Source organism: Sturnus vulgaris, chromosome 18 (assembly GCF_052056855.1).
Source record: "Sturnus vulgaris isolate bStuVul1 chromosome 18, bStuVul1.hap1, whole genome shotgun sequence".
Taxonomy (NCBI): Eukaryota; Metazoa; Chordata; class Aves; order Passeriformes; family Sturnidae; genus Sturnus; species Sturnus vulgaris.
Window position 1 is genome coordinate 607,754 of NC_142260.1, and position 12,812 is coordinate 620,565.

At 41.1% G+C, this 12,812-nt stretch overlaps 1 protein-coding gene across 1 annotated transcript in view; it reads right to left on the reverse strand.

The window, feature by feature from the left end:
* OTOG (otogelin) overlaps nucleotides 1-12,812 on the reverse strand; it is a 127,451-nt gene that overhangs the window by 30,978 nt on the left and 83,661 nt on the right. The window contains exon 54 of the mRNA XM_088175726.1: nucleotides 8,293-12,799. Within this exon, the coding sequence (XP_088031852.1) occupies nucleotides 12,599-12,799 (201 nt within the window). The 3' untranslated portion in view covers nucleotides 8,293-12,598. The remainder of the gene's footprint in view (nucleotides 1-8,292; nucleotides 12,800-12,812) is intronic.

The window sequence follows — 12,812 nt, forward strand, 5'->3', positions numbered from 1 at the left end:
TCTTCAGGCCACTCAAGCTTCTGAAAAATGAAGCTTGAGCTTTCCTTCAGCTCAGCTGAACCAGGAGCAAGTTTGGCTCTAGCTATTAATGACATTCTTATCTGTTTTTACTTTCACTTCTTTGTAGGTAAAAGATAACTGTTCTGGAGAACTGGATTCTTGTCCTCTTGATGAGCTAGATTTCTGTTAACAGTTCTATTGGGAATGAGTTTCCAGATGATAATTTTTAAACGTGCCACTTGCAGTGTGGGTGTGTCTGCAGCAACACAACAGAGCAAGCATCTCCTTGGAAATACTGAGCTACATTCTGCAGTGCCATAGAGGCATTTCTTGGCTAAAACACAGCGATGGCTGTGGCTTGAACCACATGGAACATAAGAAGACTTCACCCCAGTCCAGACTTCACTGGGATTAAGCCAAGCATGAGCCACACCAGCAACGGGAGAGCAACCGTCACTTGATGCCGTACAGCGCAGGGATTACAGTGATTATACATCCTCTAATCCTGCTTCCTTCTGGCAAAACAATAGATTTACTATGACTTTATGGCCGCTGTGTGTCAGTCAGCCGCGTTTCCACCGGCAGCATTCCTCCCTCAGCGCTGCCACGCTGCTCCCACTCGGCCGTAAGCCGCGCGCTAAACCCTCCGTGCCGCCACTCTGCATCCTGCAGGAGCGGCCCAGCTCACGTGCCCCCCTTGGAACTGCACTAGGCTGTGCTTGAACATCTTGTTTTTTCATTTGCTATGGACATTTGTTCCTGCAGCTGACCATTGTGCAGGAGAATTTGCTCATGTTCCAGGAAAGGACAGCTGCGCCACAAATTACCTTAAAGCTCCTTGCTCCAGGGATTATCTGGGTACAGTGAAGTGTGTGTATCCTAGGGCAGGGGTCTTTTCTTACTATAAACAGAGTTGTTAACCTCTTATTTACCAAAAGTGTTTATAAACTCAGTAATGGAGACAGTTTGGATATCAGTAGTGACTTCTTCCTGGTAATTTCTTGGAAGGTCCATCCATTTGCACTCACAGGCTGGTTTTCTTGACTGCTTCTTTTTTTCCATGAATTACATCTGCCTCTATCTACCTGTCCCTAGGATGGGGATGACTGCATGCAGGACTAGTGGCTCCTTGTGCCATGTTCTCTTCATGGATCCTGCTGCAGTAAGCTCCCAGAACTCTTCCAGCATCCTTAATGAGCTAACTCTACATTAATTATGCCAAGCATGTCTTGGCTGTCAGCGTTCTTCTCTTGGCATTTACAGGACATGAAGGAGCATCATTAAAGCCAAAGACAATCCAAAGAAACATTTCCACCTCTACATTTGTAAGCAGCACAGCAGCTACAGAAATAAATCCAAGTGCAGGCAGCAAGCACTGGCATCAGCTGACTGAGGAACCTGCCAAGGGAAAGGCAGAGACAAAGCTGGGGACACAGCTCCAAAGAGATGACCAGCTTTTCATTAAGTTATAATGAAGAAATAGCTCTATGGACCTGTAATTCCAGCTATTTGAAATCAATTCCTTTAGTCTTCTGTTTTTCTCCTTTAATGTTTTCCTTTAATGCAGACATTTTCAGTGCAAAGAGGCTTTATACACACACCTCATGTAAAAGTGTTTTGCCTGCCTCAGGCTGAGATCCACGTGCTGCCTTTTCACTCCTGCACTTTGGCACTGCAGCAAATCCTCTGCTACTACAAACAGCTCTATCCATTTTCAGGAGCAGAGGTCCTGGCTCAGTCCCCTCTAAGTTCTTCTCCTCTCTATTTAAAGCATCACAATAAATGAGAAGTTGACAAATCTAACTCATGCACAAACACACTCATTATACAAAACACAAATCTCCAAGTAATAAAGCTATACTTAAAATAATAGAAAGGGACCTTAATGGGGCCCCACCACAGAGAGTTCCCTGTTTTCACATCAACAATGCACTTGTGCAACTAAAATATGTATCTTCAGTCTAACTTCAAACAGGACTTGAGGGGAAATCTCATGTATTCTCCAGCTCTTCATTTGTAACTGGATGCCAATAAAAAGTTCTGGAAACACATGTCAATTGAAACCCTGAACCTAAGAGATACTGTGCAAATAATAAGAATTCATACTAAATTGAACATACATTTGTATCTCTTCAGAGGCATCCCTCAGTGTGCCTATTAATCAGTCTCATGATTTTTTTGAAGACAGCTAAAATCACACTGTAGATACCAACAGACAGCCAAATACAGGAGGGATTTAGGAAGACATTTTACAAATGCAGAAAGAACCCTAGCAATAACCTCCTCAAAGTTAGAAATTAGATTCCAGCTGTCAAGGCAAAAATCAATGACAGCTTCTTTTTAAAGAAACAAACAAGCAAACAGACAAAGAAACAAACTATGAAACAAACCCCAAAAACAATCCTACTCAGCTTCTTACCAATGGAAAAAGCCATCTAAAGTGGTTTTCAACATTTTTAATCATAAGCTGCCCTGATTGTGACCCTCCATGTTAAGTGCCACAATGTGATTTGGCAACACGTTGACTGTCCTGCATGGAGCCAAACACTTCCCACATGCAGATAATCCTGTATTTCATTTTTAGACCACTCTTCCATTCATAATATTCATTAGCCATAACTTTGAGCTATTTGCATACATCTCATAGCTTCAAGATCTTACCTAATAAGAGTAAGGATATCACTACATATTAATTCATCAAAGCTTTTGCAAGTACAAGCTGTAGCATCTTTCTAGGAAGTGTCTCCATTTGTTCCATAGCTTTCACTCTGATTCCAGATTGCATTATCACTGTGATGTTTTTATCTAGGATGTATATTGTATTACACTCCTAGGAGTCAAGGGTTAGATATTGCTGGGAAAACTATGCAACACAAATTCCTGAAGTGTACTGGCAGCCCACAGCCACATCAAAACCAGTCTAAAAATAAGTCAATTTGCTTTGGTCCAGAAAGCAAAGTACTAACAGCAGTGATGCCTTGTCAAGCCTCTAAATGGGGGAAATGATGCCCTAAGTTTTAGCTTTCATCTTTTCCAGATTCTGTACTGCATTAGTAGATAACTCTGAATTTCATACAAAGTGTTAGCAAGTTCTCTTCAGAGTTCAGTCAGACAAAACAATCCAGCCTGAGAGCCAAGGACACCATTGCAGCTTCAGGCCTAAAAAATATAAACAGCAGCGAATTTAGGAGAGAATCTGGGAGGATGGGACTGCAATGAAGCTGCAATTGGACAATTAACCCCAAGATGCAAATGGACCAAAACTTATAAAAGTGTGAAAACTCCTGACTCTGAGTCCATCTTGGGTGGGGCCACAGCTGGGCTCTCGTACTGCCCAAGGTGAATCTTTTAAAAAGCCTACAAGGTTCTGTCACTCTCAGTTTCCCTTTCCCTCTGTACCAGGAAGGGCCCCCAAACAGCTGGGACACACTCCCGTTTCCAGATACTGCATTTCACACACTCCCATTTCCAGATTCTGCATTTCACACACTCCCATTTCCAGATTCTGCATTTCCACACACGGTCCCAGAAGCAGGGAGAGGGACAGAATGTCCTGAAGCTCCTGCAGGAAGGGAAGGGCTGTATGTCACCGAGGAACACACCATGCCCTCCACCCAAGGCAGAAGGGGAGATGAGACCTCAGCAGCTGGGGGGAAATCACTGAGTAAGACTGGAAACCTGATGGAAATGGTTTCACTTCCTAGGAAAGTCTTCTGGGGTGAGGAAGAGATGGAGATTAATGTTTTTTCCCTCTCCTAGAGACTTTGGAGTTCAGAAGAAAGCATTTGTTCAGCTGGGATGACAAAGAGCCTGGAGCTCATGGTTTAGGGGCATTTGTCCCATTAACAGGCAGCTTCATATTTACGAAGCAGAAGCTGTGGAATGTTTAATGACTTTTATTCCCAGGAAGGATCATCAGGATGTTAATGATCTCCACAGACAGCTCTGGTGGGAAGCAGAGGGAGAGGATCTTCACTTGCACATCCACAGGGACCTGCAGGGCCCCCACACCCAGGGCAGAATTCCCGAGATCCCTGTGCTTGTCTCACGCACAGATGCAGCAAAGCAGAAAAGGTGCCACTTAAATCTTCCAGAAGGGCCATCTGAGGACAGCCTGGAGCACATCCAGAGCCCAGCTGGAAATATTCACCTTTGGATTCACCAGCACCTGACAGGACCCTCCAAACCAGGGGAGCTCTGTCAGAGCACACGAGATGCCACCAATTGTTCAAGGACAGCAGAGCATCCAAACCTTCACAGCACATCCAGAAAATTTCTGCAAGCCAGATTGGCTGGGGCTGCTTCTCCACGTCTCTCAAAGAGTTAAACAAATCAAAGCTCAACAATTCCACAGTGTTAATTATATTGTTTTCTATGAATACAATAAAATGTGCTCCACTTGGGTTTCACTTCCCTTCAGTCTTGCTCAACATGCATTAGTTAAGGAAAGAAGGGACTGCCCTGCTACAAAGCATCTGAAACCACAAAAGAAATTCCTATCAAAATAGCATCTCTCAGTTTTTATCTCCTTGCCATCACTAGGTCTAAAACAAAGATCCATTTTCAAGTGTTTAGACTTTCTGAAAAGGAAAAAAAAATAGGGCTGAAAGAGTTAAAGTGTTTATTGTGCTTTTACACATTTTAAGATATCATCTTTCTACAATGGCAGTAAAATCAGCATGTAGCCTTAATTTTCTATGGTTGAACCTTGAACGTGAATCATTATATTACAATGTACTTATTGATTTCAACAGGAAGAGGATTAAGCCCAGAAAATCAGGTTAGGAACCTGAAACTGGACTGAGGAAAATGGAATTTTTCTGGTACTAAAAACTTCTTATGTTATGTAAAATACATTAGAATTTTAAATATGAGATTTGGCCATTTGGAAAATATTCTTAACATCTTGAACTCGGCAGAGATGTGACAAGGTCAGTGAACTGAAAATCCAATTAGTAAGCAGTGCTTTGAATAAATATTACTATTACTACACAGATGTCAATATCTGATTTTACCTACTTGCACAAACATACACATATAAAATGAATGGTGCTTAAATGGAATATTGAGCAGGTACGAAGAGAAAATATTTTTCAGCACTGAGTGCTGTTTGTTGGCCACCAGTATCACATATACCATGGCATGTATGTAATACCTATGCACATGGAATACACAGTGTAGATACACTTCCAGTACAACCAGGACATCAAATTGAAATTTATTTTTCAATTTCCCCGTTTTCAGGAGCCTTTTCAGTTACCTGTTTATTGGAAGCACCAGGCTAACTTAGGTGTTTAATTTATGGGAGAGCAAGTAACACAAATTTCAGCTGCACATCCATTAACCTTCCATGCATTGCTATTTGCTAGAGCTGGTGGCAGCAGCCCACACCCCCCACATAATTTACCCAGAAGCCTCCCATGTAAAAAATCTTATTTTGAAAGTTTACCATTTAAACAAGCAAATAATTGGGACAGAAATTTTCTGTAAGGGACATTGTCCTCCCGAAGTTTGCAGTGTGTGCTACCAAAGATTCCACATTTAAAAAGCATTTCTCAATTGCCCTGGCTGAGGCTTTTCTTGCCCAGGGAACAGCAGCATCTCACAGACTGCTGCAAAGATCTTTAACTGCTTTGAACTTCAAATGACCTGGTAACCAAAACGAGCTCTGCAAGCACGGAGCAGTCACTTCAGTGAGTAAGCACACAACTCACTGACATTTCCAACTCACTACAAATACTTGAATCACAGTAAGCTGTGCCAGACAAGATGAAAAAATAATTAGCTAAACTTTAGCAGGAAGACAGGGCTGCTGGTAGCACATTGATGCAAATCACTCCTGTGGTACTTTCTCATTCTTATCTGAAGCAGTTTGGGGCAAATATAAAAGGTTGATAAAATATTTTGAGCTATACAAGGAGATTTGAATTCGAATACGAGAGGACTGGAAGTGATAAACCTTTCATCAGGCAAGAGAAGAAAATGCAGCAAGGAAAGGAAAGTAATCCAAACTCACAGGCTCAAGGCATCTCTCCCTGTGCTGCCTGAACACTGCTGCAGTTTGCTGCTACCAGTGAATCACAGAATCACAGAAGGCTTTGGGCTGCAAGGGATCACCTCATTCCAGCCTCCCTGCCATGGGACACCTTTCACTAGCCCAGGCTGCTCAGAGCCCCATCCCACCTGGCCTTGAACATTTCCAGGGTTGGGGCATCCACAGCTTCTCTGGGCAGCCTGTGCCAGTGTCTCATCACCTCCACAGTGAGGAATTTCTTTCTAATATCTGATCGAAACTTTTTCTCTTTCAGTTTGAAGCCATTACGCCAAGCCTGGGGAAAGTGATACTACCAGAGTACTCCAAATCACAGAGACACAAGGAGATTTCTTGTTAAGCTGCAGAACTTGTCTTGTGAAAGAGCAGATGGCACTAAGTTGGCACAGATGGCACGAAATCGTTTAGGGTAAATTGCAGTCTAAGGTAGATCCGCACAAAAACTTTAATTCTGTTTCTAATAATTCCACTGTTAATGGAGTTAATCATATGGTCACTTGAGGATAAGCCATTTGCACTGAACTCAAAAGTTAAAAATTGCCATATGGAAATAAGCAAACACTCCCACTACCCACTTCCACCAAGTGATTTCCAAGCCTTTCCAAAGTTAAATTAACAACACAACCAACAAACCCATAATTGTCTTTATGTTTTGGCTCTCCAAGCTTAAGATGAAGTTTCCAGAGCTCCAAGGCCCTGCATTTCACCTGGCAGCAGAGGCACAGCATCGAGCTGGAGGAGCATTAGAGAAGGCAAAGCATCCCAGGAGCATCCCAGCAGCTCTGTGCTAGCTCCAGCACAGCCAGAAAGGAGCAGGGTGTGCATCTGCAATGTTGGTACCCAGCCTGGGGCACCTGTGATCAAAGTGAAATTTGTTTCACAGAGCAGGTAAAGGTGACAGCCAGGGCATCTCACCTTTGGGCACAAGCTCCAGCAGCAGCAAGGCTTGCACTCGAGGTAAGAGGCAGCAGTAACAGAGTTTGTCACCCATTACTCAGTCATGCATGAAGGGGAGCATCTGAAAAATGTTGCTGCATTCTGGAAACACGCTGCTCTTACTTGATATTGCTGTATAAGCATCAAACTATTTTGTTTTAAAAGCCATGGTAAATTTATGAATGAAACTGTGCAAGAGGGATTTAAGGAGAGATCCATAGCAAGTGTTCAGTGGTCTGGATGTTGCCTGCCACCAGGGTAGCATGAAATAATTTGATAATTAGACCATGGCCATGCAGGATTAGCATACCTTAAAAATATAGGGCTGCATTATTTTTATTTATATAACAGATGGATATTTTAAAAGGTCGTGCATTTTTTAATGAATGCAACATCACGCCAGTGTTGACAGAAGATTTGGAAGTGCTACAATATGGCCAAAGCTAAACCCCAAAAACGATACCTTCCCTTCCCCCTGTGTTCCAGTCATGGAGCCAACAAAAAAATGTGCAAATGCTGTAAATTTCCTTCCAGAGAACAGCTTAAATGCAGCATTTATAGGGCACTAGGTTATATTTTTTTCATTTCACATCAATTACAGGTCCTGCAATACAAGACTCTCACTATCAGAGCTACCTGAAGGCAGCACCCTCCTCCTTTAGCCTTTACACCCATGAAGAAGAATTTGTGTCACCTGCAGTAACCCCACCCCAGCCCCTGCCATCAGCAAGCACAGAATTTGTCACTTTGCCTTCATTATCGAGGGAGGGACTTTATTTCCCACCTCTAATGCTGGAAATCCTGAGAGGCTCCCTTAGGAACTGACTCCCACCTTCCCTATGTAAAAACTTCATGATAATTAGGCTTGCCAGTCCAATCTGGAGAGAAAAGCTTCTAAATGTTTTCATTAAAAACATGAGCCCTCATCTCCTTTCTACTCCTCTTCCAGAGCAGAAATGAAAAGGATGAGAGTCATGATCTAAGATATTGGCATTTCAACTAAATATTTGAAAATAAGGAAGTTGCCAGAAAACCATTTTTAAAATTTTAGGGATTTTAACCAAATGAGGTTTTCGGTTTGGTTTGTTTTTTTTTTTCCCATTCAAAGTTGTCCCAAATAGATACAATAAGCATTTGTTTATATTTCCTAGAGGGGTTTCACTATTTTCTAAAGAATCATATTACTTTAAATATCCAGGAAACCAAAAGCTTAGGAAGCAAGACCACAAATCACTTGCAGATCTCAAGGCAACATCTCCACAATGAAAGGTCTATAAAACAGAAATATGTTAAAATTCACTCACCTTGTCGATCTTTTCCAGCTAATAGAAGACACTGTCACGGAAATAAACATTTGACATCTTTGCAAATTCAGCTGTGCTTTCCCATCTTGAAGGTTTGCCTGATGACCATGTCTGTCTTCAGCTCTAGAAAAACAGGGATAATTTTATAGCTGTGACACAAAATAAATGTACCTGGAAACACACAGGAAACACCAAACAAGACAAATGGCACTCAGCTCAGCTTCATACAATCAAATATTACCATTAATCACCTCCTGTGAGGTGGTCAGGTAAGATGGGCCATAATCACTGCCAGCATAGCTGATTTTTCAGCTTGTTGAGATATCTTGAACTGTTAAAGGTGAATTTAATTCCAACTAATTTTAATAGCCCAAAAGTGAATTACCTAACCATGTTTTACCATCTAGGTTCTCTCCACAGGGAAAAGGGAAGATGGCACATCTGGAGGATAAATCACCATATCAGTCTTGAACACTTATTTCAGGCTGGGCTGTGTCACTCTCTGGATGCAGCTCTTTGGTGATGGATGAAGCCTGGACACCTGAGTTAATTCAGATTTCTGTGTTAGGAACAGCTGATGAGAAGTGATGTGATCAAAGCCTTGGTCAGAAGCCCATGCAGAGAGCAGATCTGAGGGGACAGCAGTCTGTCAGGTATTATTTCCAAAGAGATTGGATGCCCTCATCACACTAAGAGGGGATTTTTCCAAAAAATCACCATCTGCATAGCAGCTGTTACCTCCTTTTAATTATTCATAGCCACTTGTATGGGGGAGAGAGGTGGTGGTGTGGGCAGAAGTAAAAGTGAGGGCAACATTTTTGGAATGATTTTGGTCTGACTTCACGGGCTGCATAGTTGGGAGCTGTTTGAGGGGGTGTAACTTGTGACTAATAGTTCACATTAAACTGCAGCCCAGCAGATGCCAATATCTCAGATTAATTTACCAAACCACCAGGCAGCTCTGTCACTAATTAGAGGGAGCATTACTCAAGAGGCAATTATCCTGAGTCCAGATCATGTACTAATAACCCCAGAGAGTGAGCATTTAGAAAACACAATTAATATCATTATATTTCTTCTTAAAGGCCTCTCTCAAGGGCCAATATCCATAATATTCAAGACTCCAGCTGCCAAATCTCATATTTTCCCGTGAATCAAGGCTGGGTAAGCTTGCTCAAGGTAATGAAATAAAATGTTTTTTAAATGAGATGAAAATGGGCAATCAGCACTATAACAACCAACCAATGTTTCCACACTCAAATACAAAACATTTTATTCAAAGATGGAAAACCACCTAGCATTAGAAAGATTTTAATTCCTACATTTAATGAAACAGAAGCCTGTGATGTTTCCCTCCCAACATTAGGAATCAGTTTTGTGAAGAAACTCCATGCATGCAAACACCAGTGAGGAGAACAGGGTTATTGGGGTGGAATAAAAGGTCTGAGACTTCTAAAGAAAAATGTTAAGAAACCTCATTTTCCAGCAGGTCACTTTCAAGCAAAGGACTCGATAAAAAGAAAATAAAACCGTTTAGAACTCGGTCATTGTCACAGCCCAAGCACCTCCAGCATGGAAGGGGCAGATAAAACCTACGTTGAGGTCCCTGTGGTTCCCAAAGATGTGGAAGCACAAACAGGGCAAAAACAGGGCACAAATAGGGCAAAAATAGGGCACAGATAGGGAACAGGTAGGGCACAAACAGGGCACAGACAGGGCACAAATGAGGCACTGACATGGCACAAACAGGGCACATCTTCCAGCAGATCTGCTCTGTGCAAATGCAGTGCAAGGTAAATCCAAGGTGAGAGCCTTTGGACAGACACAGATGGGCTGAGGACACGTGGAGGGGTTCAGCACACAGGCAGGAATAATGGATTAAATCTTCCCAGCACGAGCACTCAGTTTTAGAAGCAGGAGTAGGGGTTCAGCACGATGTTTATTATTTTAGTGAAGGAGCAGCAGTGTTTGATTGTGGTCACCACTGTCACCTCTCTGCTCTCCATCCTGCACCACCTTTTCCACCAGGAGCTGAAAGTTTGGGGCTCAGCTGCTCCTCAGAGTTTGGGTCTTGAGCTGCTAAAACCACGAGCTCTGCTCCAGTGGCAAGAGGAGGGACAAGATGCAGCAGAGGGAAAAATGTTGGCTGGACTCATTCCTGCCCTGGTTGTGTCCCTGGCACTTCACACCCAAGGCCATGTCTGTGGAGAGCTTCTCTGATTAATTCCAGCCCTCTGGGGTGGCGTCTGCCAGCTGCTAAACTAAGTGAAACTTCTCCTTTGAAAACGCCAAAGCGTGAATTTTAAGCACGTGGTGCTAAGGATTTAACTCTGCTCAATGCCTTATAAAGAGCATTTTTTCCCCTGGATTTCCAAAGGATGGACTTGTCCCAAATCTTGTCCCTTTCTGCTCTTTAGGACACAGTTTTTATAAAGGAACATGATCTGCAAAATGAGCAGGGACTGCACAAACAGCGAGTTTGGCCCTAGGTACTGAAGGATGCTCATCACTACACAACAATTACTCACAACACAGTCTACACATTGCAGTCAAACTGAAAGCTGATTTAGAAAAAAAATCGGGAAAGGAACGTGCAGAAATTCACCTTTTCCCCCGTTTTTCCAGTACAAACAGTCTGACAGTGTCAGAGTTGGGCTGTTACAATTTGATGAACAAGTGGTTTCCAATTTTTGTTTTGAATAAAATCAATGAATTTTGCATTTCTGAGGCTGAAAGTGAACTGTGATGAAATCAGAAAAATACTTCCATTTTTAAAAATCCATTAGCAAGTCTTCTTCCTTGATGTACTACTTGTGATATCAGCAAACCCTAAAATTACCCATGTGCAGCATTGAAGGAAAATATTAGTAAATATAGTGTTTCATCACATAGCAAAATTAATTATAACAAAATAAGACTTCCTGTTGTTTATTAGGTATTGTAAGAATGAAATGTACAGTATACAAAATTAATATCAAAAATGTTCACATGATTGATTTTAACAACACATTTTTCTTTGGATTTACTGCAGACACATAGCTTCCAAAAGGGATAACTGAGATCTATTTATTCTTATAGATCTCAAGTGTATCACTGCATGCTATCTATGATTTTAATCTACAAAATAAAAGCTACTGGATTTTTGCTTAATCTCAGTCAGAATCATTAAAGAAGAACAGAAGAGTAACATTAGCTTAGAGAAGAAAATAATTAGCTCATTTAAAAAAAAAATTAATTTTTCAAGTTCATGAAAAAAAATTCTTTTGAAATTTCAAACCTTACAATTGTACATTTTGGATTTCAAGCACTTACCACAAGAGGTTGCATCTACTATACAGGTGACAAAGATTTTCAATTTTGTTTTTCTTTGAGGCAGATATAAAATCCTCATTTTCTTTTTCCTAATGAACTTTCACATCTTTAAAATAAGTGTTAAAGAGCATTCATTCTCCTAAAGAGACAATTTAAGTATGGATCATTTCATAAGATGAAAGTTTTCATTTAAGTTATGTCTATACAAAGGAATATAAAAGGGTTTTTGTTTTTTAAATCTGTGTATTTTCAGTTTATGTCATATTGTTTGGCAGAAAGATAAAGTGACTAATGGCTAATCTAGACAGCCTAATGACAGCAGAGCTGTTCTATCAATACATGCTTGCCATGATGCTTTTCACAACAATATAAAATACACTAGAAAAACTGAAATAATTCCCAGGGAATATTCCACACAGTTATCAGTATGAATAATGTTTCCCTGACTAAAAAAATAAAAATTAATCCTAAATTGAATTTCTTATACATGCTCTACTTAGCAACAGGAATATGATTTAAACTGAAAATTCTTCTCATATTGTCCAAAGAATTTTTCTTAATACATACTAAACATACTTGAACAATTAAAATCTTTGAAAACAGTGACCTGCTGCCAGGTAAGCTGGGCAATGATGTCAAATGGGGCTTGACAAAGAATAAAACAGATGGTGTTCTCTCTTCAGATGTCACTAATGCAAATCACCTTTTATGTTGGCACGTATCACAAGAACCCTTAAAACAATCCCTGTGAATGCAAATGAAAAGAAATCACAATACCAACGATGCAAAGCCACTTTTCAGATATTTAGGAGAGTACACAGAAATTTGTGTTTGTATTTGTTGTCTTTTGCAGCAAACTGGTGAAATTCAGAGGACTGGCTATTACATTTTTAATAGATGAAATACTATAAAATTATGCTATTAGGCTTGCTGGTTTTTTTTTTTTTTTTTTTTTTTTTTTTTTTTTTTTTTTTTTTTTTTTTTTTTTGTGGTTTTAAGACCATTGGCAAGAGCAGTCGGTGGGCTCCTGGATGGAGTAGGTGACCCAGGTGGAATTGCTGGTGCAGTAGAGCTGCACAGCCCTCCTGTGCAGCCCCAGCTCCCTGCAGCACTTGCAGAAGCGGGCGTAGCTGTTGATGTTGTAGTTGTAAATGCTGGCGGACGGGCACTTCCCATCGCACGACACGATGTTCACCTGCCAACACACG